Source organism: Sciurus carolinensis, chromosome 5, assembly GCF_902686445.1.
Source record: "Sciurus carolinensis chromosome 5, mSciCar1.2, whole genome shotgun sequence".
Classification (NCBI taxonomy): domain Eukaryota; kingdom Metazoa; phylum Chordata; class Mammalia; order Rodentia; family Sciuridae; genus Sciurus; species Sciurus carolinensis.
In genome coordinates, this window is record NC_062217.1 from 63471971 (window position 1) to 63497500 (window position 25530).

The window sequence follows — 25530 nt, forward strand, 5'->3', positions numbered from 1 at the left end:
CTGTGCCATGTGCCTGTAGTTCTAGCTACTTGGGAGGCGTAGGCAGGAGGACCACTTGAGCCCAGGAATTCAAGGTCAGCCTAGCAATAGCCACACCTATCTTTAAATTAAAAAAAAAGAAAAAAAAAAGTAAAAGAAAATATATAAGATTCATTGCTTATTTATTATTCTTCCACAATAATGTCATCTTCAAACTAAGGTAGAATATATATCACTTAAACTTTCAGTAAAAAAGAGAATTTTCTCTACTAGTATTTTGTTTTAAAGTTTCAAAACAAAGACCAAATGAGACATTGAAGTGGTTCATATAGTAAAAATGATAACTTTCTTACTTTTATGCAGAGACCAGATACTTTGGTGTATTTTGTGGATTTATATATACCTCTCACTTAAATAATGCCTGGCACCTAACTGATGTACATGGAACATCTGTTGAATAAATAAATATTTTACAGAAAAATACTTAGGAAAATCACCTAAAAGACAATAACAATCTCCCTACCAACCATTACCTACACAATCATAATTTTTCTAGTTAAAACAACAGTTGAACAGTGATCATTTTCTGACAGTAATAAGCAGACACTATAAACTTTTAAAAGTTTAGACACCAGCATGTTTTAAAACACTTCTTGGGACATAAAACTCTCAATAGAATCCAGGTTCTCAATGTGCATGGAAAATTAGGACTCAATAGCATTATCCCAGGTTTAGAAGAACAATTCAGTAACAACAGCACCCAAAACACAAAAGGATTGTCAAAGCAGCAGTGCCAAGGAATTTTACAGTGCTTCCAAACTGCCTGGGGCATCTGTTTATTGATTTTCTAGTAACAGTTTTAGAGTTAAAAGGAGCCAGTTGGGAAAGGGTCATAGTATTTTTATCACACAGTAGATAGATATATAAAATAATACTATGTTCCTCCATTTATGATTTTTATAAGATATACATGAGACTCTATAATGCTTTATTTAAGGAAAACCCTACAATGTTAAAACACTCAATCTTTAAAAAACAAAAGCCAGAAAAAAAATTAGAGCATTTACCCAATTCACAAAGAGCTGTAAATTTCACATTACATGGATAATTAGAAACTTCACTACAATAAAGGCAGTAAGAAAAAATGTTTTATGGTAGTTAAAAGAACCAGGTGAAATCTAGCTAGAACAATAACAACAAAAACAAAATTGAGCATGACTTACCAAAAAGCTCAGTCAATCATTTTGGAGGAAAAAAAGTCTTTAATAATATTTAAAGCATGTATTTGACCATCTAAAATATCATCCCTGAATATGTTCTGGAAATAAAAAGGTGTCTCCAGGGAAATAAATATTTGGCCTATAGACATACGTAAGGTTTCAATTCCTAAATCTCATGAGAAAAACATTAGCACTTTGATTTAAAATATTTACTTGATTTTTATTTTAATTTTCCATACAATAGACTATTAACTTAGTCACTAAGTCTCTTAATATTCATGCTTTTTATTTAATGCTTGATCCTTATACCTCTAAGAAACAATACAAGCAACTGACTTCTATAAAGGCTTTTGGTTTAAATGCAGGTTTTTTTTCCTTTTCTTCCTTTTTTTTTTTTTTTTTTTTGCAAACTACTTAAAAGATCTTCACTAAATGAACACTGGTACATTAGGGAAAACTGAAAACTTAGAGTTTATCCAAAAATCTTGTGCCAATAATAAACATAAATCTTGATAAAAGAGACAGTATCATTTCACAATAAAATACTAATGCATATATGTAGTGCAAGAGTTAAAAATTTAAAAATTCCACAATCCACAGTGTAAATCAATAATTGTGCTAAGGACTTTAACAACTTCCTTGCACCTTTGCAGCCCTTTAATTTCACTAGTATGATTATCAATTACAGTTATCTTCTTATTGGTACAGTGAAAGCTATTTTTTGATAATTTTGTACATCTTTGATTAATTTAAACCATGTTATAGTCTCTAGTCACAAAAATAAAAGTGCTCACAGACCACAATAACACTGTCAGCAGCTAAGAGAATACACACTAACTTTACATTACATGTATTGACATTCACATAGATTATATTTCTGCAGGGGTTTTTAATGTATATATGCACACATACACACACATATATTTTTTTTAATGGAGACTGATGAAGAAATGTTAAATTGGTGGCCTCTATATTTCAAGGAGATGTTTCTCTCGACCAAGTGAATTATTCATGCACATAAAGAAATATTCATTTATGCAAAATTATAAAACCATTAAGAATCACTTGATTATGTATAAGCAGAATTAAAGATACACTAACATTTCCAAAAGCAAAAGATTTAGTGATTTATCCTGCTTCTATCTGAAAAAAATATTTAAAGCATCTTATAAAAGACTTTTAAATAAAATATAGGAAAAGAAAATGAGTTTAAAAAATAGCAAAATAAATCATAGATGAGTATTCACAAACGGATGGGAAAAAAAAAAAAAAGAAATATCATTGTTCAGCATAAAATCACTACATGGGCTATAATATCTGATAAATTTATTTTCCAGCTAAGTTTGCATAGACCTAAATCAAGGATAAAGCAATGAGGGCTATTAAGGGGAGAAAAGGAAAAATCCCTGACTATAGAGAGCTCTGAACAGAAGAGCTACAGAGAGGAATAACAAATATGCTCCTTACTTATGTCATACTGGAACATCAAAAGGAAGGTGAGAAGAAGCAAGGTAAGAAAACTAAATTTTTCTTTAAGGAGAAAAGAATTAAATTCTTACTAAGTTTATAAAATTTTAAAAAGCTAAAAAAATAATAATTCTATTTCTGATTCTTTATTATGGCTAACATCTATTAAGAGTATATAGTGAATAGCAAACCAGAACTAAATGTTGAGAAATACAGATTCAATAAATAATTATTTTCATCATCAAAACTAGACTAAAATATATTAATGGGAAAAAATAGAATGAAAATAGTCATCATATGAGAACAACTAGAGTAAAAATATGGTTAAATCAAATATTTCGAAGAAAGGCATAAATTTTACATTGATGGTATTTCAGTTTTTTTAGAAAAAAAAGCAGTTAAACTTTATAAAATGAGAGCAAGAAAAAGTATCTTAATTAAACATGTAAACCATTAGTAATCTTACACTGTAAAATATAAAACAATATTTTTAAATATTTTTCTAGATTATTATCTAGAAAATGATAGTTTTTCTAGGGGAAAAAAAAGGCAGAAAATAAAGATCCATGGATCCTACCATGATTATTGCTATTAGGTTCCATGTTGTTGTTTTATTTATATTTGAGGGTGGGGGCACCAGTGAAAACACAAAAGACAAAAACTAAAAGGGGCTCATGAAGAGAACAATGTATTTTCAATGATAAAGGCTATTTTCTGAATATAATTTTCTGGCATATTGTGGTATTTTAGGGAAATAGGAACAAAACAGGCTTACAATAATAAATTTATTAACAACTACCCATAAAGAGACATAAGAAAAATAAGAAAAATTTATGCAACTAACTCTAACATGTCTTATACCCAGGTTTTTGCCTAAGTGTGGTTGAAAATCTATATAAAAATCACGTAAGTTCTAAATAAAACTGGACTCTAAATGAGGCCAATAAGCTCTAAATTATACCATCAACATTATCACACAGCTTTGACAAACACTTGGCAATAAAACTAATCAAATAATTATTAAACAGATATTTATTTTTGATCTATACATATATTTGTGTGTATGTGTGTGTAGGGGAGTAAATGCAGTGTGAATTCATTTAAAATTTAAAGTTTTTTTTTTCTTAATTTTACATGTAACTAAAAGAATAAGCAACATACATGTATCCAACAGAGATTCAACTATGACAACTGCTGGACATAATTTAGTCAGTTTTAAAATAACAATTTGGGAAAGAAGAAAATATGCATAAAAACCTATTTTACAAATACAAATTTTTGGCAAACATGTAAATAAGGGTACCTATTTCCAAAGTAATACAACAGCACATTATACAAGAAAAGAATTCCAATGCATTCATTTTTATTTTAATTCGGAGTAATAATTAAATTAAAATATTATTTTGGGGTAGTCAGTTTAAAACAACTTCAAAATATTTTTCCAGTTGCAAATTTTGTGTGACTATGACTAATATTTTAGAGCTATATATTTTCTTCAAAATGGATTATGCCTTTGTACAGAATTTGGATCACGTACCCATGCCTCTGTTTGAATGGGCTTGATATTGCTTAGTAGAACCTCTTCATAGTTTCCATAATCAATGAATTTAACAACTGCTGTCATACCAGAAGAATGGAGAGCTTCAACTTCTGCTCGGTAAAACTGAGAAGGGAAAAAGGAATTTTAAATATGACAATCAATGCTGCCCTCCAAGGCAATGTTTAATAGAAATACAAATTTTCAAGGTGTATCACTGTAATTTTAAGAAAAAAAAAAAACAAAAACGAAAAACCTACCATTAGTTTGCCCTCTGACTAACACTGAAAGGTAATACACATATACTAATCAGAATATATTAACAAGCAATTTATTTTAAAAACAAATATATAACAAAAATAAATCACATAGAAGAATGATCATTGATTCAGTCATCGCAAATGGCTGAAGTAAGATAAGGATACCGACTAAGGAGTAAGGACTTAACTCAAATTTGGAAATTGTTGGGTTTGAGAGAATCTACCCCAATGTAATCTGCCTCTGAGAACCTGATGCATATTAACAAACTTATAAGGAACTGATTTATATAATAATTACAATTAAAAACTTATTTGTTACAATACTCATGATAATTGAGAGTAGGTCATACAATAGAGCACTCCTTCAACATAGGTCAATCCATTCAGGATCCAATTGTACATCTGAATGTTTAGTGAATGTGAAATAAATATGAAAAATACTTTGCTTTTAGAGAACATTTTCTTCAAGCTAAGACAGTTGGATGCTTGACTGTAAAATATCTACTAACAATATCTCTTGAAAAGCTCACCAGAATAAAGGCAATAAAAATTACATTATTCATATCCTTCTTAAAAAAAAAGTTACCCCAAGAATATCAGGAAAGAATTGGCTTTTAGCTAGTATATTTAACTAGCATATTTCATATTACAAAAGTGTTAAGTGAATCCTTGGTATTTCCTTCCCAGGTCTGGATATTAGCAGGTTAGTCACTGTTGGGACTCTCTTAAAAGTCTTTGGTATACATAAAACTCTCTCACTTCCTCCTTTTTCAGCCTCACATTCTTGTGTTCTGTGAACTGTGTTGCACATATGCTTCAATTATGAATTTCTGAAGTTATATGTCAGTTCAAGTTAGTTCAACAAATAATCATAGGAAGACAAATAAGTTGATGCCCATATGAACTTACAATGTAGTATTCTACTTATCTGTTTTGTATCTTCAGCTCCCCAAAACTGAGCCGTAACATGGAAGTGAGTTTTAAAAGGCCTCATTTAAGAAACCCTATCCCAAATATAGCCAAATATTTAATACAAAAAATACCTTATACTTTAAGAAAAATGGTCCATACAAAAAATAACTTTTGTATACATATTATAATAAAGGTGTAGAGATGTGGCACTTAAAGTTGAGGAGTTCAGGAAGAATTCCTGAAGTAGATGGAATGGACTGAAGGTTGAAGAGCATTTAACCAAAAAAAGAGCTGAGACAGGTACACCAGGGGAAGCTACAGAGACATAAAACATGAAGCTCAGAGTAGAAAATTAAAAATAGTTTCAAATTAATTATGATGTAAGAAGATGGGTCAACCATCTTCTGACAAGAAATGTCAGGATAATACACAAGGATCAGATAATGGAGGGTCTGTATGCATGCGCAAGTCTGTAACCAACAGGTGAAAGAGTTTAAGGTAAAAGAATGCTATAAAGAAGAGGATCACAGTGGTGGCAATATTGATGACAAATTTAAGATAATAGGGTTTAAGGCAAGGAAACTAATTTGAAAGCTGTTAAAATATTCAGGGTCAGAGAGGAGAAAGAGCTGAACTAGTTTGGCAGTCTCAATGAAGAACTGCCCACCAATTCTCAGATCCTTCTTTGGAAACAATGCTAGAGAGAAGGAAAGATATTATAAGGAATTTTTAAAACAAAAGATCACACTGACAGATTATCTCCAAAATATCATTACAATGCAATTACAAAGATTATGGTTTCTTACTGACACTTATGATCAACTCCTTTTCTCAAATTTCCACCCATCTCTGGTTAGAAACTGCAAAGTTTTCTATTCTTTACAACACATTTAAAAGCTACCTCTTAAGTTATACGGTTTCAGAGGGTAACTAATTCTCTTTCAAGGGCGACTACTGTTTATCTTATTTGCAATACTTGAATATCATCTAGTAAGAGTATACAGTCCTTATCCTAAACTGAAAGTAATTCTTAAAAAAAATTTTTTTTTAATTTTAAAAAGTAGTCACCTTAAAAGATTATCCAGTTACTCTAAGAATATTCTCATAGTTTGAAACATTTTGGGTATTGTTAGGTTCTATGTTCTAAAAAGTTCTTTCTAAATTTTTTATTTATATTTTTGGTACTAGGGATTGAACCTGCAGTACTTAACCACTGAACCACATTCCCAGTCCTTTTTTATTTTTATTTTAAGACAGGGTTTCTCTAAGTTGTTGAGGTTGGCTTTGAACTTTCGATCCTCCTGCCTCAGCCTTCTGAGCTGCTGGGATTATAGGTGTGAACCACCAAGCTCAGCTCTAGAAGGTTTTGGTATTAATTTAAACCTATTCAGCTGAGGTGATGGATGAATTCATTATTATTGATTTTTATAGATAATTAAAATTAAGATTAAAACTTTATTAATAATCCTATCAGGTATTTGGAGGCATTTGGGTGATAGTACACACAGTCAGAAGTATCTTAAAGCACCTGGCACTTAGCAACTACTCACAGTGTTTTTGTTCCATACTCAGTTAATATTTGTTGAAGGAATTTGTCTACTAAGTCCAATTATCTGAATAGACACAGACCTGTTACTCCTGTTGCTTCATATGTGTGTGGTCAATCATATATATTAATTTTTTCTCTTTCTTTTAGCAGGCACACAGAGTAACAAGGAGATATCTGTATCCCTGTGGAGCGTTGGTTTGAAGCTTTGCTTTTACTTCCACAATCTTTGTGAGCTTTCAGAGGAAATTCTGAACATTCACCAGCCAGGTCATCAAAAACTTCACATTGTCCCTATAGGAAACATGCTTCTATTCTCACTTTAGCCTTTCACAAAAGCATCTGACACAGTGGGCATTCCCTTCCAAGAAGTCAATGTTGGTTTGATAAAGACTAAAAACTTTTTCTTGCCTCTACAATGAAGGAGAAATAACTAAAGGTAAGGAACACTGCCCCACTACCCAATTCAAACAGTTCCTTAATTTTAGAAAGTATGTGGTCTGAATTGGTGAAATCAGATTCTGGATAGTGCAGATATTCTACATCTGCTTTCTAAGCCTCCCTGACAGTGAGAGAGTGGCCATTTGGAATAGTTCCAAACAATGAGATTTAAGTCAAGTCTTGCTGATATTCCTGGGAAAGCTTTTTACTTTTCTAGAGAAAAAGGAGACACACACAGTTTTTTCCTTCTACTCTTGAACAAAGGCTGGACATCTAGAGAGCTACTTCTAAACAAATACTATCCCACATTCATATAAAAGCTTTAAAAGCTAATGTCATCTAGATTTCCCACCCTGCCCCACTCCTTGTTGTCATTATCAGGTAAGGATTAGCACCATGCTTATATATTATAATCACTGAATATAACAGAACTTGGTTCCAAATCCCAAGTCTTAAAGCATCCTTGTGAAGGGTCCATCCAGATTCCCTTGTCTGAATTTCAGTTCCTTGTCAACTTCAGTTACCTTTACCTCCACTCCCTTCAGTCACACACTTTCATGGACACACACTTAGTTTATCAATTAATACTACTCTAACTATGAAATACTTATTTCAAATACTTTCTTTTGACATGAGCCTCTTATTCACCCTGATTCCCCATTCTATAACTCCCTTACACCTGTTTTTGCTAGTATATGCAGACCCTTCACCACTCTTATTTTTTTCTATTTTAAGTGTCCCCACCTAAGTTAAGTAATCAACAGTCAATAATTAAGAAAACCCTATGCTGTGGGGAGGAGTAAATTAGGCATAATCCTGCCTTTAAAGAACTTAATATTCAGGCAGTGAGGAGAGATACCAATTGAAGAATCAAAACCAAAAATATTTACAAATTGTGGTAAGTTTTAAAAAGTGAACAAAGCATTGAGAAGGAGAATCACTTTCCAGGGAAGATCATAGATGATTCTTCTAGGAGCTGATGTTTAGATCAAGTCCTCAAGGATGAGAAGAGAATTTGGTTGAAAACATGTTGGGAAAAAGGGAGAACACACAAAATACTTCTCTCTGAGGGGCCTTCTGTTCATGCCTTTCCTGTTTTAGCGTGTTGGTCTTCTTGCTCTGGTCAAGCTCTTCCTTGATCTGTGAGATTCCTGCTTGTTCTGATCTTATCTTTTCCTTTTCTCACAACTTCCTTCTTTCCCTTTCAGCTACCATATAATGTAAAACTAAAAAATCTAAATTACTGGTCTAATAAATTAAATTACTTATTATAAAGTAAATAATTAATCATACGCTCTTAGTTTTGTTTAAAGTAGCTTGAATGTGTAAGTTCTTTAAATGAAAATATGCAGAATTTTACACTACACTACAGATTTGTTCCTTAAGAATCAGAACAATTTTACTAGCAAGAAAAACATTTATAAGTCAGCAAATGACAAGTAAAATAAAGTTGGACTGTACTTAATCACTCCTATAATAATTTTCTGATATGAAAGCTAAAATCAAACCTAACTTAACCAAGTCTTATGGGAAAGATGCCTTAGCATCCACAAAAAAATATTAAATATTTTTCTTCTATTTTATAAACTATCAATCTGTTTAAAGGCTTTCAACAGGCACAAATACAGAATGAAATGCATAGTTCCATCAGAATGTTACATTTGAGAATACTAGTACTTAACATGTTTACATTTTCCGTACCTTGTTGTCTTCCCAATAAAGTGCAAAACATTCATCTCCAGGTTTCCACATTTTTGTATATTCCATAGGGATAGATGATTCTAGCACTTTTTCAGGCTTAATTGGGCCCGATCTTCTTTTGGGCCCACTATTATAAAATATTTTCTCATCATAGTGTGTAGCTGTGATAGGTCCTCCTGGCTTAATTGGTCCTACTCGTCTTCCTTTCAGTGGCATTTCTGTCTCTCCATTTGGAACACCAATGAAACTATTAGCTCGGACAGAATTCTGGTAATCAGTATTTACATTAAAATGTTTTTCAATTTTCACACCACTGAAAGTTTCATTGTTTATTGTTCGTGATCTCCTGTCATAAAAATGATCAGGATTACCTGCTTGGTTTTCTCTTTTCCCACGTTTTTGGTTATTATAATCTATGGATTCTTGAGGAAGTGGATTTTCTTTTGCCTCTGCATAAGATGGACCTTTTCCTGATCTGCTTGGCATAGAGTTTTCTCTTTTTTTAAAAGCACCATCATTATGCTGAGAGCTTAGAGGATATGAAGCATCTTTAGTTCTATCATATCTAGAATACGGTCGATCACACTTGATTCTCTCTTCAGCCCATCCTTCAGATCCTGAAGAAGTACTTGGTCTTTCAGAAGCTCTATTTCTAGGTAATCCACTACCTTCTAAAAGTGACTTTGAATTTGGGGTGTCTCTTTGAAAACGAGGAGGTTTTTCATTTCGTGGCTGCCTGGTATCACTTCGAGGAAGATGTCTTGGTTGATTATTATCTTTTACTCCATTTTGTTCAGTATTTGACATTCTATATTGTCCCTGATGAAATTGCTGCAACTGTGACTTAGGTTCTGAAAGGTAAAACACCAAAAATTATATTCATGAAAAATTATTGAACTACAATTTTAATATCTTCCTCCATCTTCCCACCTCATTATTTTAATTCTTTACTTCCTTAGAGTTCGGTTATTGCTAACATATGATTGTCCTAGTTAGCCATACTGGAGAAGTAAAGCAATGATATGAGCTAAGAAAAAATGGTAGATAATCAAAGTCACTTATCTTTGTTGCTGAATGTTTCCATTTTTATAATAAGGTTATCTATATAAGCTATTGTGGTAATTCATGTCCCAAAATGTTAAAGAAATAGAACTGCACAATTGCTAACTCAGAAACGACTACTGAAACTGCATAACATTTGTTCATTTTTCTGAATCCTGCTCTAATTTAGAAATTACAGCTATCATTATCAATCATAGTAGAACATTTGCAAATATGTTTCTTTTTAAATCTTTCTAGATCTGAACTGCTGTTTATAGTTCAAACAGATATGGTATTATAGAAAAATGATTTCTTCATCTATCAAAGTAATTAAGAGCAGGTACTACTTAAAAATACAGAAAAAAGCATCAAAAACATTACTAAGCATAATAATACAGATAATGTCTAACATGAAACCAAAAGTAATAGAAACATGATAAATATATATACTAATAGATAATATGTTAATGGCTATATTTCATGTAGTCATTTTAATTCTATTTCAATCTGTTCCATGTCTTATACTTTCTTCCTCTTTTGTTTCATATACCATGGATATAACATTACTATCAAACACACTGATTTGTCTTTGGTGAACAATGCTTCTTTTGTCCTACACCATAAAAAATGCAGATAATTCTTTTTCTTGTGTTTTGGCCCTGAGTACTGAACCCAGGGATACTTTAACACTGAGCTACATTCCCATCATTTTATTTTTTTAATTTTTAGACAGGATCTCATTAAGAAATATTTATCATATTGACCTGAGAATTTTCAGTTTTTTCTGTTTTCTAATATTTTTCTAAATTAAACATCTGCTTACTTTATTTCATTTACTCCTTAGAACCACCCTAAAAGAGCATTATTATTATCATTATTTTACAAGTGAAAGACCAAAGTAAAGTATCTCAATTAAAGAAGTCCATTAGAAGATGATGAAACATGAATTAAAGTAAAATCTAACTGGAGCTAAAGACCAAGATTTTTCCTCTATGTCAAGCTGTCTACTCAGGGGGAAAAAAAAGGAAAAACAAAAATAGAATGTAACCAACAACATATTAGCTACAATTTTTCCTATATCTGTTCATTTTGGTAAGATACAGAAATCACAATGTTAACAATCCTTGATGGACTGAAAAATAAATTTGGATACTAGGACTGCCAAAATTCTGACCTAAAATTAATAATATCTTTTCAATAACTGCAGAAAGACTAAAACCTATGACAACTGGCCTAGTATTTAGAAGCTCACAAAGTGGCACTTAAAGATAGCATAGCATCTACCATAGGTGTGCAAATTAGTAGACATTGTAACAGTAGACAAGAAAATTAACTTTTCTGAACCTCATCTTTAAAATGGGGATTAACAACAAAGTATATATTTTAAAGGATTGACTAAGTTAATATATATACAAAGTTCTTAGAATTGTATCTGCCTTTAATAAAAGTAACTTTCAATAAAAATGAGCTATTATTTGTATGACTATTATCATTATAACTACAATTAAGCAAATAAACTTAATGGCAACCAGAAAAAAAAAAAAAAGGGTAATTGGGTCATAAGGTACTTCCTTATTCATACAGTTTCATTACCACAAACTTCTCCTTTACTTAAGATTCTAACCTTGCTTTAGTTTTTGTTTATTTTTTTTTCTTGTTGAAAGTAAAGCAGGAAGAATACTTTAATGAAACTCCTTTACTGCTGTTATAAAAGTCCTAGTATAGAGAAAATTTAGATACATTAGAAAATCAAGAGGAGTTGGGGAAAAAAAGGAGTTGAGACAAACAAAAAAGAAAATCAAATACTGTTATTCACTTAAAATATATTAGAAACATTCTCCAGATTAAAAAAATATATATATAGACAACCTTTAAAATTTTTCTAGATAAAAAATGCTAAGAAATTTTGGGAAATTTAAAAATTAAATAGTCCTATCATAAGAAAAATGTCTTTCTAATTTCACTTGTAGACATAGTCATTATTAATGGTTTCAGAGTTTATTTTTAAAATATAATTCATACAGATATATCCATGCATATTTAAATTTTTAAAAACAAAAATGCAAACACGTTATATCTTAGCGGTTGCCATCTATTTTTTTAAACATTTTTTTTAAGTTGGCAATAGGCCTTTATTTATTTATATGTGGTGCTGAGAATCAAACCCTGTGCCTTGCACATGCTAGGCAAGTGTTCTGCCACTGAGCCACAACCCTAGCCTGCAATCTACTTTTTAAATCAACAGTACTGTATAGGCATCTATTAAGGTTCAGATCTGGAATGTCTCCCAAAAGCTCATACATTAAAGGTTTGGTCCCTGGTGCAGCAGGATTCATAGGTCAAACTTTGGGGAAGTGACTGAATCATAAGAGCTCTGACCTCATCAGTGGATTGATATCAATCCACTGATAGTTGAATGTACTACCAGAAGGTAGTGTAAACTGTAGTGTAAACTGGTGGGGGGGATGCCCTTGAGGACTAGGTCTTGCCCTCCATGCCTTCTTCTTTCAAGTTACCACTCACCTCTCCCTGTTTCCTGGCTACCATGAGAACACTTTTCCTCATTGTGCTCTTCCACCATGACAGTCTATTGCACCTCAAGCCCAAAGCAATGGAGCCTGCCAACCATGTACTGAAATCTCTGTAACTGTGAGCCAAATTACATTTTCTCTCCTCTAAGCTGTTCAAGTACTTGTCACAGAAAGGCTTACTACAGCGTCTTTCCAAGTGAAAGCATAGCAGTATCTCAAGGATTTCAGTCAGTCCTACATTTTTAAAACAATGTTACATGGTAGCCAAGCTGATGGTAATAATCTTGTTTTCTTCAGTTTTCACCTGCCACAGGTCAGGTGAACACATGGCATTCCGTAAATATTTCGTGAAAGAGTTACTAAAAACATTGAGAATGGAATAAGCCTTCATGTTCACAATTACTACCTGTTTAACCATATCACCCCTGCTTAGCTAAGAGTGCAACATTAAACAGAAAACACAACCTGCCTTCTGTAGGAGACAGGTCTGCATCAAAACACATTGAGGTAGATTTAGACAGAGTTCAAATGATTGCAGAAAAAGCCTGGTACTACATTTAAAAAAAAGTGAGCTTATGAAAAACCATCTCTGACTTGCTGTAGAGAACACTGAACTCTGCTTTTAACAACGTCACAAAAACTCCAGTTTCATCATCTATAAAATGTGGATATTGATAGCTATGCCACAGCATTATAGTGAAGACTCAATTTGAAAATATGTGTATTTTTTGGTGTTAAATAAAGAACTCAAAAATCTTAACACTTCTTTATATATCCTGGAGATAAATGCTCTGAGGTGCAAGTGGTAAAGATTTTCTCCCATACTATAGGCACTCTCTTCAAGTTATTGTTTCCTTTACTGAGACAAAGTTTTTTAGTTTGAATCCGTCCCATTTATTGATACTTGATTTTACCTCTTGCACTTCAGAAGCCTTGTTAAGGAAGTCAGATCCTAAGTCAAAATGGTGAAGATTTGGGTCTACTTTTTGTTCTATTAGGTGCAGGGTCTCTGATCTGGTGCTTAAATCTTTGATCCGCTTTGAGTTGAGTTTGTGCAGGGTGAGAGATAGGGGCTTAATTTCATTTTGTTACATATGGATTTCCAACTTTCCCAGCACTATTGAACAGGCTATCTTTTCTCCAGTCAATATTTTTAATGCCTTTGTCTAGTTATGAGATAACTGTAGTTATGTGGGTTTGTCTTTGTGTCTTTGATTTTGTACCACTGGTCTAGAACTTGAAAACACTGCCCTCCCCCGCAAAAAAAAAAACCCAACCAATCAATAAATGGGCTAAGGAACTGAACAGACATTTCACAGAAAAATAAATACAATCTATCAAAAATATATGAAAAAAATGTTCAACAGCTTTAGCAATTAGAGAAATGCAAATCAAAACAACTATAAGATTTCATATCACCCCAGTCAGAATGGCAATTATCAAGAATACAAACAACAATAAATGTTGGTGAGGATGTGGAGAAAAAGGTACACTCATACGATGCTGGTGGGGATACAAACTGGTGCAACCATTATAGAAAGTGGTGTGGAGATTCCTCAGAAAACTTGGAAAGGAACCACCATTTGACCCAGTTATCCCACTCCTCAGTATATACCCTAAGTACTTAAAATCAGCATACTATAGTGATGCGGGCCACATCAATGTTTACGGTAGCCGAATTTACAACAGCTAAGCTATGGAACCAACATACCTGCCCCTCAAGAGATGAATGAATAAAAAAAAAATGTGGTGTATATATACAATGGAATATTACTCAGGCATAAAGAAGAATAAAATTAGGGCATTTGCCAGTAAATGGACGGAGCTGAAGAATATCATGCTAAGCAAAATAAGCTAATCCTTCAAAACCAAAGGTCAAATGTTTTCTCTGACAAGCTGATGCTAACTCACAATGGGGGCAGAGAGGGGGGGGCTCAGGAAGAATAGTTACTTCAGGGAGAGGGGAGTAAAGGGAGGGGAGGGGGCATGGGGGTAAGAAGGATAGTAGAATGAATAAGACATTATTACCCTATGTACATATATAATAATATGACCAGTGGGGTTCTACATCATGTATAATCATAAGAATGAGAAATTATACTCCATTAAATATGATGCATCAAAGTGCATTTCTACTGTCATGTGTAACTAATTAAAACAAAAATTTTTTGAAAAATGGTTATTATTAAATTGAGGGATAATTCACATATAAAGAAAAAGAAAATAAATGTAAAATTACTTTATGAATGGTACATATAGGGTCTTTGGAAGTAAAATGACCAGTAAAATTAAATCCCAGTTCTCCCTCCAAGCAGCTATATGACCCTATAAAAGAAAGGCGTTACTTATCTCTTTCCTTCTCTCAGTTACTCCTTATAGTTACTAAACACTGACTACAGATAGGTCCACACTCTCCTAGTCACTATTTATGAAGCAGCAGGTAAAACCCATATCCCTTCACCCTGTGGCACTTCATTTATAATGGGAAGAGGCAGACTACAAATAAGTAAATAGAACAAATATTATAGCTTAAAACTGACAAAATCTATGAAGGAACCAAACAGACTATTAAGATAAAACTGACAGTTTATATCAATGTAGGGAAAAGAAATCTCTCTGAAGTAGTGATGTTTCAACTGAGGCCTATAGAATGAGAAGCTGGAGTTGAGGCTCGGTGGTACAGAACTTGCCTGGCATGTGTGAGGCGCTGGGTTCGGCTGAGTTCAATCCTAATCACCACATATAAATGAATAAAATAAAATAAAGAAGGTCCATTGACAACTAAAAAATATTTTTAAAAAAGGAATGAGAATGCTATGAAAGCAGGGAAACCTGAGTAGCTCAAGAGGTGGAACAACACATACAAAGGTCCTGGGCTAGTAATCTGCTTCATGAATTTTAAATGTAAACATAGTCATCATTAATTATTAATTTAAAAGGGAAAGTACTGTGCATTCTAATATCTCCAAATTAATATCCACTTATGCTAATAAAAACACCAAATCCAAGAAAGAATGACCACACATAAACTAATGTTAGCTTTTATCTGATATAGCATTTTGCTTTGATCAATTATTCAAAGATACATTGTTGTCTTCTGGTTTTCAAATTCTTTCATAACTATGAAACACATTAAACTGAAAAATAAGTTTAAAATAAACATACTTCTTATACTTTATGTTCATAAAATTAGGTTTCAGCATCTAAAACTCCCATGAAAGAAAAAGAAAAGTCAATTTAAAAAGTAGGAATTATAAAGTAGATAATTGCAACTATAAATAAACAAATCATGAGAACTCTAAGACAAAGTACAACATTCAGCAACAACCCAACTGCAAAGATAGCCCTTCCAGCCATGCTCAAAATGCATGCAAATCCAACCTGGTCCCCGAAATACAAAAAAAATTGGTGTAAGAAAATTTCTCAGAGAGTTAAAATAAGAAAGAGCTTACTTCAGGGCACAATAACATAACATCCCATTTTACAGATAAGAAGTTGAGGAGGTTTTGGCCAAGGTCACATAACTAGCATAGGTTGAGCAGGGATTAACCATCCATTTGGGTTCCAAGCCCCATTATTAACCAACCTCCCTCTCACATACCTCTCCTCAAGAAAAACCACCATTATGCTACTAACATTAAATCATTAATAACTATTTTCACTATTTTCTTCTGGAACTCAGGTTAGGATTATCATAGAAATATTTATTTTTGACAGGGATAAAAGAAGCACCAGTTGGATTATATCTGGTTGGGTAACTTAGCTGATTCTTCTCCTTTTCCTTCTCTGTAAACTTATTGTAGAAATATGGCTATACTGCATATTTCATACCATAAACATGATATTACTATTAGATGCATTTTAATATTTATAATGTCCTTTTCAGAGGGTTTTTCTAGCCACAGTTTCTCTATCAGTTACCAACAGTTACCCTGCAACAGAGCCTTGTTTCCTGGAGTGAGTCATGAGGCTCATTCTTAGTATTTTCAATTTATGAGTCATGCACAACTGCGCACAAGTATACATACACATGTCAATGCCTGCACAGTGCCTGGACATGTCCCAAGCCTCTTCTCTCTGGCCTCTCCTTAGGTCTCAGGTCAGATATTTACTTTTTCTGAGAGAATTATATTCCCCAACCCCTACTACTGAGTCAGATACCATTCTTCCATGCTACTATGGTACCAGCAAGGCAAAACATAAACCAGAACTGCTTATAAGTACATCTCTTCCAACACAGTAACTGGTAAGTCCCCAAAATAATACTGTGGAAGGAATAAATGAGTACTCTTTAGTATTTTCTAGAATGAATAAACATGACTTTCCTTAAGAAAAAGCAATTTAAAAAAATAAAGATTTCTGTAACTACTGCCACATACACTGTGGAAGCAAAATTTCTTATACTACCTTAATTGGTTTCCTTAACAACTTCAAGAGAAAAGTAGTATCTGTGTAACTCTTAATGATATTTTTTTCTCCAGAAGAGATTTAAGCAGGAGTTGAGGACATGACTTTGTTGAACCCATTATATTCCTTGTTGCTCTAAAATCCTTATTTTCTTCCTTCTATCTAATCCTATGCATAAGCAAACATGAGTTACATTTCTTCCTTTTTTTTATTAAAATTTTTTTTATTTTTACAGACACATTTTTCTTTCTTACATAATTCTTCTGAATTGGATTATTTTCAACTTTCTAGCATACCTTGGACATAAAATAAGAATTATTACATTAAATATAACACTGCTAATTTACTATCATCCCCATGCTACTATCATTAATGCCTCCTTCTCATTAATACTATCTGTTCAATTGTACAGTGGTGGATTTAGGCAAGTCAGACAAGGTTCCCTTGTTGATAAATAGGGCACTTATACACGAAGCACTAGATTCATGGGCCAAAACCCATTTAGAAATAACTTGTTATTTTGCTTTAATTCAAATATGAATATTTATTGAAGAAAACATACTGGAAAAAATTGTAAATTGCCTGGTGCACATGCCTATAATCCCAGCAGTTCAGGAGACTGAGGTAGAAGGAAGGCAAGTTCAAGGCCAGCCTCAGCAAAAATGAGGTGCTAAGCAACTCTGTGAGACTCTTTCTCTAAATAAAATATAAAATAGGGCTGGGGATGTAACTCAGTAGTTAAGTGCTCCTGAGTTCACTCTCTGGTACCCCTCCCCAAAATCATAAGTAAACTTAAAGTATCATGATTTATTATCACATTTGTAAAAACTAAAGGGATAAAGTATTAGAACAACTGAAACTGCCATAGGAAGTATCAGTCAAGGGCAAAAAACTAAATGTAACTTTTGTGCTCTTTTCTTCCAAGTTGATTAATATTTTTCAGGGTCATGGGTATGATGATTTTAAATTCAGTATTATTCTGTAATACATATTTTTGTAAATGCCACACTAAACTACAGCTAGACAAAACATGCTAGTGAAATCTTAAGTCATTTTTCTAAGAGGCAAAAAATTAAAGGAGATTCTTAAAAAGAAATACCAAAGGAATGTTCATCTATGGGCTTAAGAAGTCTTGGTACCTCTATAACAGCTTATCTACTGACTTTTTAAGCTGCTTCAAGGAGAATAATTAAAATCCTCTAGTGATTAAACAAAAATAAACCATTTAATATTTGTTACAAAAAGATGGCATGAACTGATTAGTATATAAATTTATACTAGAGCAGAAACAGAACACTAATATTCTGTCTATATTTAAATCAGTTTTACTTTTTTCAAAAATTCTCAACTAATTTTTTTCAATTACATAAATCAGGACTTTTATATAAATATCTTTAGTTAACGAGCATGCTATTATCACAGGGTGCTTTGCCTCTAAAAATTTAATCATTTCAAAATTTATATACTTTGTTTCCTCTATAAAATCATTTCCTTATAAATATAATGTTTTGATTCTAAGATTAGAAAGTATAAAGACCAGGGACTATTTCTCATTTTTAACAAGTGCATGTAGATGTGAGTGGTTATTAATGTTTTCCATGTATTATAAAATTAAAATAAAAACTTTAAAAAATACTGTGGGGAAGGCAAGGAGAGCAATAACGCATCTCCCCCAACCCATACAAATCAAACTGTCATACTATGCACATATATTTTAATATTTTTATTTTTTGGTAGACACACTACCTTTATTTTATTTATTTTTATGTGGTGCTGAGGATTGAGCTAAGTGCCTCACATATACTAGGCAAATGCTCTACCACTGAGCTACAATTTAATATAGCTCTGTTGTGCTATATTAAATATTATTCTTTATTATTCTTTTCAAAACAATCATCTCAATTTTTATAATACATTTCATCTACTGGTATTCTCCAACTTGTCCTCTAACCATACTATTTTTCTAAGTCTATAATCAGTGGTGTGCTATCGCCAGGCTGAACACCTTATATAAGAAAATGTGTGAACTGCTTATTAAACTGCAGATATCCTGAAATTGGCCATGGTGGAAGTATTTATACCACAGAAATGAGCAAAAGCTGAAAGTCAGACATCCCTTGCTTTTCACTTCTATGCCTTCTCTAGAAGCCAGCTGTGACGCATGCACCAGCACACTGTTGATGCCTAGGAACCCAGTGCATACTTTCCATCCTTATCTCTTAGCATTTTCTTCATATTCCTCCTCTCATCAGCTGCTTTCTCATCTCCTTTGCTGACTCTTCCACCTTTACTTGATTTCTAAATTCAACTGCCTGCTTGAAAAGACTTCTTTTTTTTTTGGGTGGGGGGATGCTGGGGATCAAACCCAGTGCCTTGTGCTTACAAGGCAAGCACTCTACCGACTGAGCTATGTCCCCAGCTTGATAACACTTCTTGATCTTTGAAATGTCATGTTTTAAAACTGAACTCCCAAAATAAATAGGTAGATATGCAGCATGGTAGAAAGAGTTCTGAGTTGGGAAAAAAACAGATAAGGGTCCAAGTCCCAGTTCTTGGGCTCTATGGGTAATATATTTTCTCTTTTCAAGTCTGCTTGTTTATATGTCAAATGGAAATAACAATATATATTTTGCATTTTCATGTGATTAAATGAATTAATAGTATATAAAGCATATACCACATTTCCTGCCAGAGTAGATGCTCAATAAATTGTAACTATTGTTTTAATTTGTTTAGTAAATGTTTAAAGGAATGGATAATAAATTGAGGAAAGAGAAGAATGGCAAAAATGAAAAATAGGCTCATGTACTCTAGTATTTGAAGAAAAGTAACATGCTATCTTTCACAGAACTAAATATCAAAGAAAATTAATTATATATCATATACTATGAAGAAAAACAATTTAAAATGCAGATTTAATATGCAATTCCTATAATAGTAAGCTTCTTCAGGTTACTAATGTTCAATTATATCAGCTATGGTATCTATCCAGAAAATTTCAAAACTTCTAATCAAAGTATATTAGGACCATTTTGAATTCAAGAGTGTCTCTAATAATATGCCAATAAAACCGAGAGCTGAAAGGAACACAAAGAACCCAACAAGCTAGGAAGGGTGGTGCACACTTGTAATCCTAACAACTTGGGAGGCTGAGGCAGGAGGATTGTTAGGTTCAAGGCCATCCTATGCAATTTAGCAAGACTCTGTCTCAAAAACAAAACAAAACAAAAAACTATGGGGGGAATTCCACATCCTGTGTGGATGAGGAGAAGAGTGTCTGTCAGAGGAGGACAGTGCCCATGATCAATTATACTAATAAATTTATCTAATCAATAAACACAAGGGCCAATACTTTTCTCAAATGGAAGGGGGTGTGACGGATCCGGCCATACCAGTTTTGGCCTCCAACATGATGGAGAAGCTCCACCTCCACCTTTATTTATAGTCCCACAGGTAAAGGGGAAATTTCTGGAGGGGCTCCTTCTGTGAGGAACAGGACAGGGTGGAGTCAGGGAAACCATTTGCTTAGAGAATTAGCATATCCTTGGGGTGAGCCATTCTGTACAGGGTCACTTACTTCTTGGCTATCTGAAAACAGTCTCCCATGATGTCAGTTCCTGGGAGCCAGACCTCAGTATCCCATGGCTCAGCCAAGCCTGATTCTGCTAAATATAGATGGTTCCCCACACCAAGCCAGACCAAAACAAAACAACAACAACAATACCAAAAATAGTTGTAGCTCAGAGATAAAGTGTTCCTTTGTTTGATCCCAGGTAGTGCCAAGAGAGAGAGAGAGAAAGAGAGAGAGAGAGAGAGAGAGAGAGAGAGAGAGAGAGAGAGAGAGAGAGAGAACCTATATAATTTCTTCTCATGACACGTGATAGAGACTAATTCTGTGAAACTAAGTCCTTTGGGGATAGACCCTAGTAAAGGCTGAAGATGTTTATAGATTAGTGCTGGATGCTAGATACATTACTAGTCTAACAAAACATCAATATTTATAATTGGAATAATTAAGATTTCTAAAATCAGCATCTTATATATCACAAATTCCTAGGCAATTAAGTATAGCATTTAAATTATTAAGTACATTTTAAAATGTATTTACAGAGCTGAAATATACTATGATAAATCTTAAAGCAAAATACCAATGGCAGGACATAGCTTTTCATTCATATGCTCCCCCCCGCCAGAGGACTCTAGATGAGGTCAATTTTCAGGAATTATTCCCGATATGACCATTATTTAAAATAATGTGAATCAAACTTAGTGGCATCTCCTAACAGGAAGCTGGCATCCTATTAGTCCACTGTCTTGGAACTGAAACCAACTAACTAATGTAGCTAATGCTTTAGAAAACCTGGTATGAAAATGATTAAAATGTCAGGACAATGGAAAGTATTGGTTATTTCTTACAGAGTTCAACTACAAGAAAAAAATGATAGGTCCAGATCGTCAACATGTCAGCTTAGAACCAGACTTCCTCAACAGGACTCCCATAGCACAAGAAATAAAAGCAAAAATCAATAACTGGGATAGATTCAAACTAAAAAGCTTTCTCTCAGCAAAGGACACTATCAGCAATGCAAAGAAAGAGCCTACAGAGTGGGAGAAAATCTTTGCCAATCACACTTCAGATAGAGCCCTAATTTCCAGAATCTAAAAGGAACTCAAAAAACTCTACACCAAGAATGCAAATAACCCAATCGACAAATGGGCTAAGGAAATGAACAGACACTTCACAGAAGAAGATCTACAAGCAATCAACAAACATATGGAAAAATGTTCAACATCTCTAGTAATAAGAGAAATGCAAATCAAAACCACCCTAAGGTTCCATCTCACCCCAATTAGAATGGCGATTATCAAGAATATAAGCAACAACAGGTGTTGGCGAGGATGTGGGGAGAAAGGTACACTCATACATTGCTGGTGGGGCTGCAAATTAGTGCAGCCACTCTGGAAAGCAGTGTGGAGACTCCTTAGAAAACTTGGAATGGAACCACCATTTGACCCAGCTATCCCACTCCGTGGCCTATACCCAAAGGACTTAAAATCAGCATACTACAGAGATACAGCCACATCAATGTTCATAGCTGCTCAATTCACAATAGCCAGATTGTGGAACCAACCTAGATGCCCTTTAATAGATGAATGGATAAAGAAACTGTGGTATATATATACAATGGAATATTACTCAGCCATAAAGAATGATAAAATTATGGCATTTGCAGGCAAACGGATGAAACTGGAGAATATCATGCTAAGTGAGATAAGCCAATCTCAAAAAAACCAAAGGATGAATGATCTCGCTGATAAGTGGATGATGACACATAATGGGGGGTGGGAGGGGTTAGTGTTAGGGTTAGAGTTAGGTTTAGGGAGGGGGGCAAGAATGGAGGAAGGACTGTATAGAGGGAAAAGAGGGGTGGGAGGAAGGGAAAAATAACAGAATGAATCAAACAACATTACCCTATGTAAATTTATGATTACACAAACGGTACGCCTTTACTCCATGTACAAACAGAGAAACAACATGTATCCCATTTGTTTACAATAAAAAAACAAAAAACAAAAAAACGAGCTGGCAAATTTGAAACCAGAGAAGGAAAAGAAACTTTCAGCTCAGAAATGTTCTTTTCTACTACAGTGGTGCCCCCTTATCCACATGAGATATATTCCAAGATCCCCAGTGGATGCATGAAACCCTAGATAAAACTAAACTCTCTCTCTATATATACAGCATGTTCTTTCCTATACAATTTAAATTAATAAATTAGTCACAGTAAGAGATTAACAGCAATCACTAATAATAACAATAAGCTATAATGAAATTGCCAGTATCACTACTCTTGCACTTTGGGACAATTATTAAGTAAAGTAAGTGTTGCTTGAACACGGGCCCTATCATCCTACAACAGCAGATCTGACAACTGAGATGGCTTCTAAGGGACTAGCACATATAGTGTGCACACACTGGACAAAGGGATGATTTTGTTTCCTAGGTAGGATAGAAAGGGATGGTGTGATATTTCATCATGCCACTCAGAACCTTACTCAGTTTAAAAATTCTTATATTTCATATACACCTTATATATACAGGTCAAAGTTATTTATTGCAGTACTGAAAATTGATCCCCAGGCACTTCATCACTGAGCTACATCTCCAACCCTTTTTATTTCAACCCTCCTGAAGTAGCTGGGATTAAAGCAGTATACCATTCTTAGAAGTGATTTTATGCAATATTTTTATCACACCTACATTAAAGGTGACCTGTTACATGAAGTCAGAGCAGAATTTTCCATTTGTGGCATTATGTAGGCACTCAAAAGATTCAGATTTTGCAGCAGTTAAGATTTCAGATTTCTGAATAAAAGATGCTCAATCTATGAGACAACCACCCAGGTCAAGACTTATGAAGCTAAATCGTGACTTCTAGGGGAACCAAATTAAACAAAATCCTTTGACAGCTTGGACTGATACGAAATACAGAAGAAAAGTTTGATTTTCAATTTTATTAGAGAAATAACTTTCAATCCCCACATATACACATTTCTGAATCACAATTACTTCTTTATAATATCAACTTCTATAACAGACCCAAATGATGATACTGATGATATGAACATATATCAATTACAAGATAACTCTTCATTATATGTTTATGAGGCATTTAACCATTTAAAATTATGAAGATTGCCCTGAAAAGTTTCCTAGATTTTTCTGAGAAAATAGCCAACATTTTCTACTATCAATGAAGATTTAACTATAGAATACAAAATTTATGGAACAATGACCAAATTCTGAGGGGAAAAAAAAAAAAAAAAGTGGAGATTCAATTGTTACAAAACTAACATACATTTCAGGATTCAATTCCATGAAATCTTAAAATGGGTTAAAAAATCAACTCAGTATCTGTGTCAACTTTTTTTTTTTTTAACCAAAACCCAAGCTTACCTAAGAATGTGGTGACTTAGTATGAGTGGGTTAGCAAAAGAAAGAGTAACAGAATTAAATCTGGCAAAGACACTTTAAGGTTGACAACATGCAAAGTTTTTCCATCAATCTTGTTACCTTTATTGTACCCATGAAGACAGGACAGAGAATATAAAAATCATCTACAAGCATTACCACCTTCTACCTATATACTTATAAATTTATTATATAGCTGTTTGTACTTCTGCTAATTCATGAATCTCTTCCATGTGATGTCATCATAAAAATTAAAAGGGGCAGAAAAGCAGCTACTGATAGAATCAGTTCCAGGTCATACAAATATTTTGCAATAATCAAATAGCAAACCAAACAGTAGTCAATTGTGCTTGATTAACATATTAAAAAAAATAAAAACTACGTGGTCTTATTTTGTCAAGTAAACTTTTGAAATAAAGGACTAAATATCAATATAGGTTATAAATATACCTGAAAACTTACTGTTTAGTTTGCATGATAATACAAATCACAAACTAAATGCACAAAAGGAACGTTTATTTAAAAGGATTTTATACTTAAACTAAAAAAAAAAGAAAACAAAAATACAAGAGTTTTGTGGAAGGGACAGGAAGAGGAGAGAAGGGACAGGAAGAGGGGAGCGGAGGGGAGAGGAGAAGAGAGGAGAGGAGAGGAGATCTGAGTAGGATAGTATAAAAAGAAGTTGGGACAAGAATATCAAGAAGTCCCAGTCAGGAAGAAGTGAGGAGAGACATGAAAAAGCAGAAAAGATTCTCCTGCTGGCTCTTCAGAAGCAAATACCAAGACTATTGCCTAAGTATAATCCATGTGGCAACAACTTGAGGGACAGCTTGTAAGAACTGAAAGCAGTCTTTTGAAAGCTGACTTTGGGGTTATTCATTATGTAGCAACAGAAAGAAACCAAGAAAATATTGCTCTTCCATGTTATTGCTTATAATTCTCCTGTATATTAAACATCTGCTTTCTCAAACAGTATGTGCCTTTTCTATATAATGTAGCCAAAAAAGCTTCCATTTTCATGAAACCTGAATACTTCAAATCTGAAAAGAAAAACAAAACAAACAAAAAAACCCCATATTACCTCCAAGCTTAATTGGTTGGATTTTAAGTCAAAGAGAGAAACTGGATTTAAAAGCATATTTCCTTAATATTTTTAAGTCATATTTTTTAAACTTACTCTTTGGAAAATATTTATCATACTCCATTCTTAGGAAAAAATACATATTTAACATACTTTCGTGAGTATTTAGGTTACTCACTGAGGTATATCATATTAAAAAATATATTACAATGTGAAAGCATATTCTCTCAGTCTGAACATTTTTATACAACATATAATGTGTAGAGAAAGAAGACCCAGACCAATCTGCCAATCAAAATAAAATGTGGGCTGGGGTTGTGACTCAGTGGTAGAGCACTTGCCCAGCACATATGAGGCACTGGGTTCGATCCTCAGCCCCACATAAAAATAAATAAGTAAAATAAAGGTATCGTGTCCACTTACAACTAAAAAAG

General features: G+C 33.3%; 1 protein-coding gene across 4 annotated transcripts in view; it reads right to left on the bottom strand.

The window, feature by feature from the left end:
* Nucleotides 1-25530, bottom strand: part of LOC124984659 (tudor domain-containing protein 3) — a 133213-nt gene that overhangs the window by 22246 nt on the left and 85437 nt on the right. For all 4 annotated transcript variants that reach the window (XM_047552553.1, XM_047552551.1, XM_047552554.1 and 1 more), the window contains 2 exons: nucleotides 9064-9914; nucleotides 4204-4329 (listed from right to left, as the gene is read on the bottom strand). In XM_047552553.1, coding sequence (XP_047408509.1) covers nucleotides 4204-4329; nucleotides 9064-9914 — 977 coding nt within the window. The remainder of the gene's footprint in view (nucleotides 1-4203; nucleotides 4330-9063; nucleotides 9915-25530) is intronic.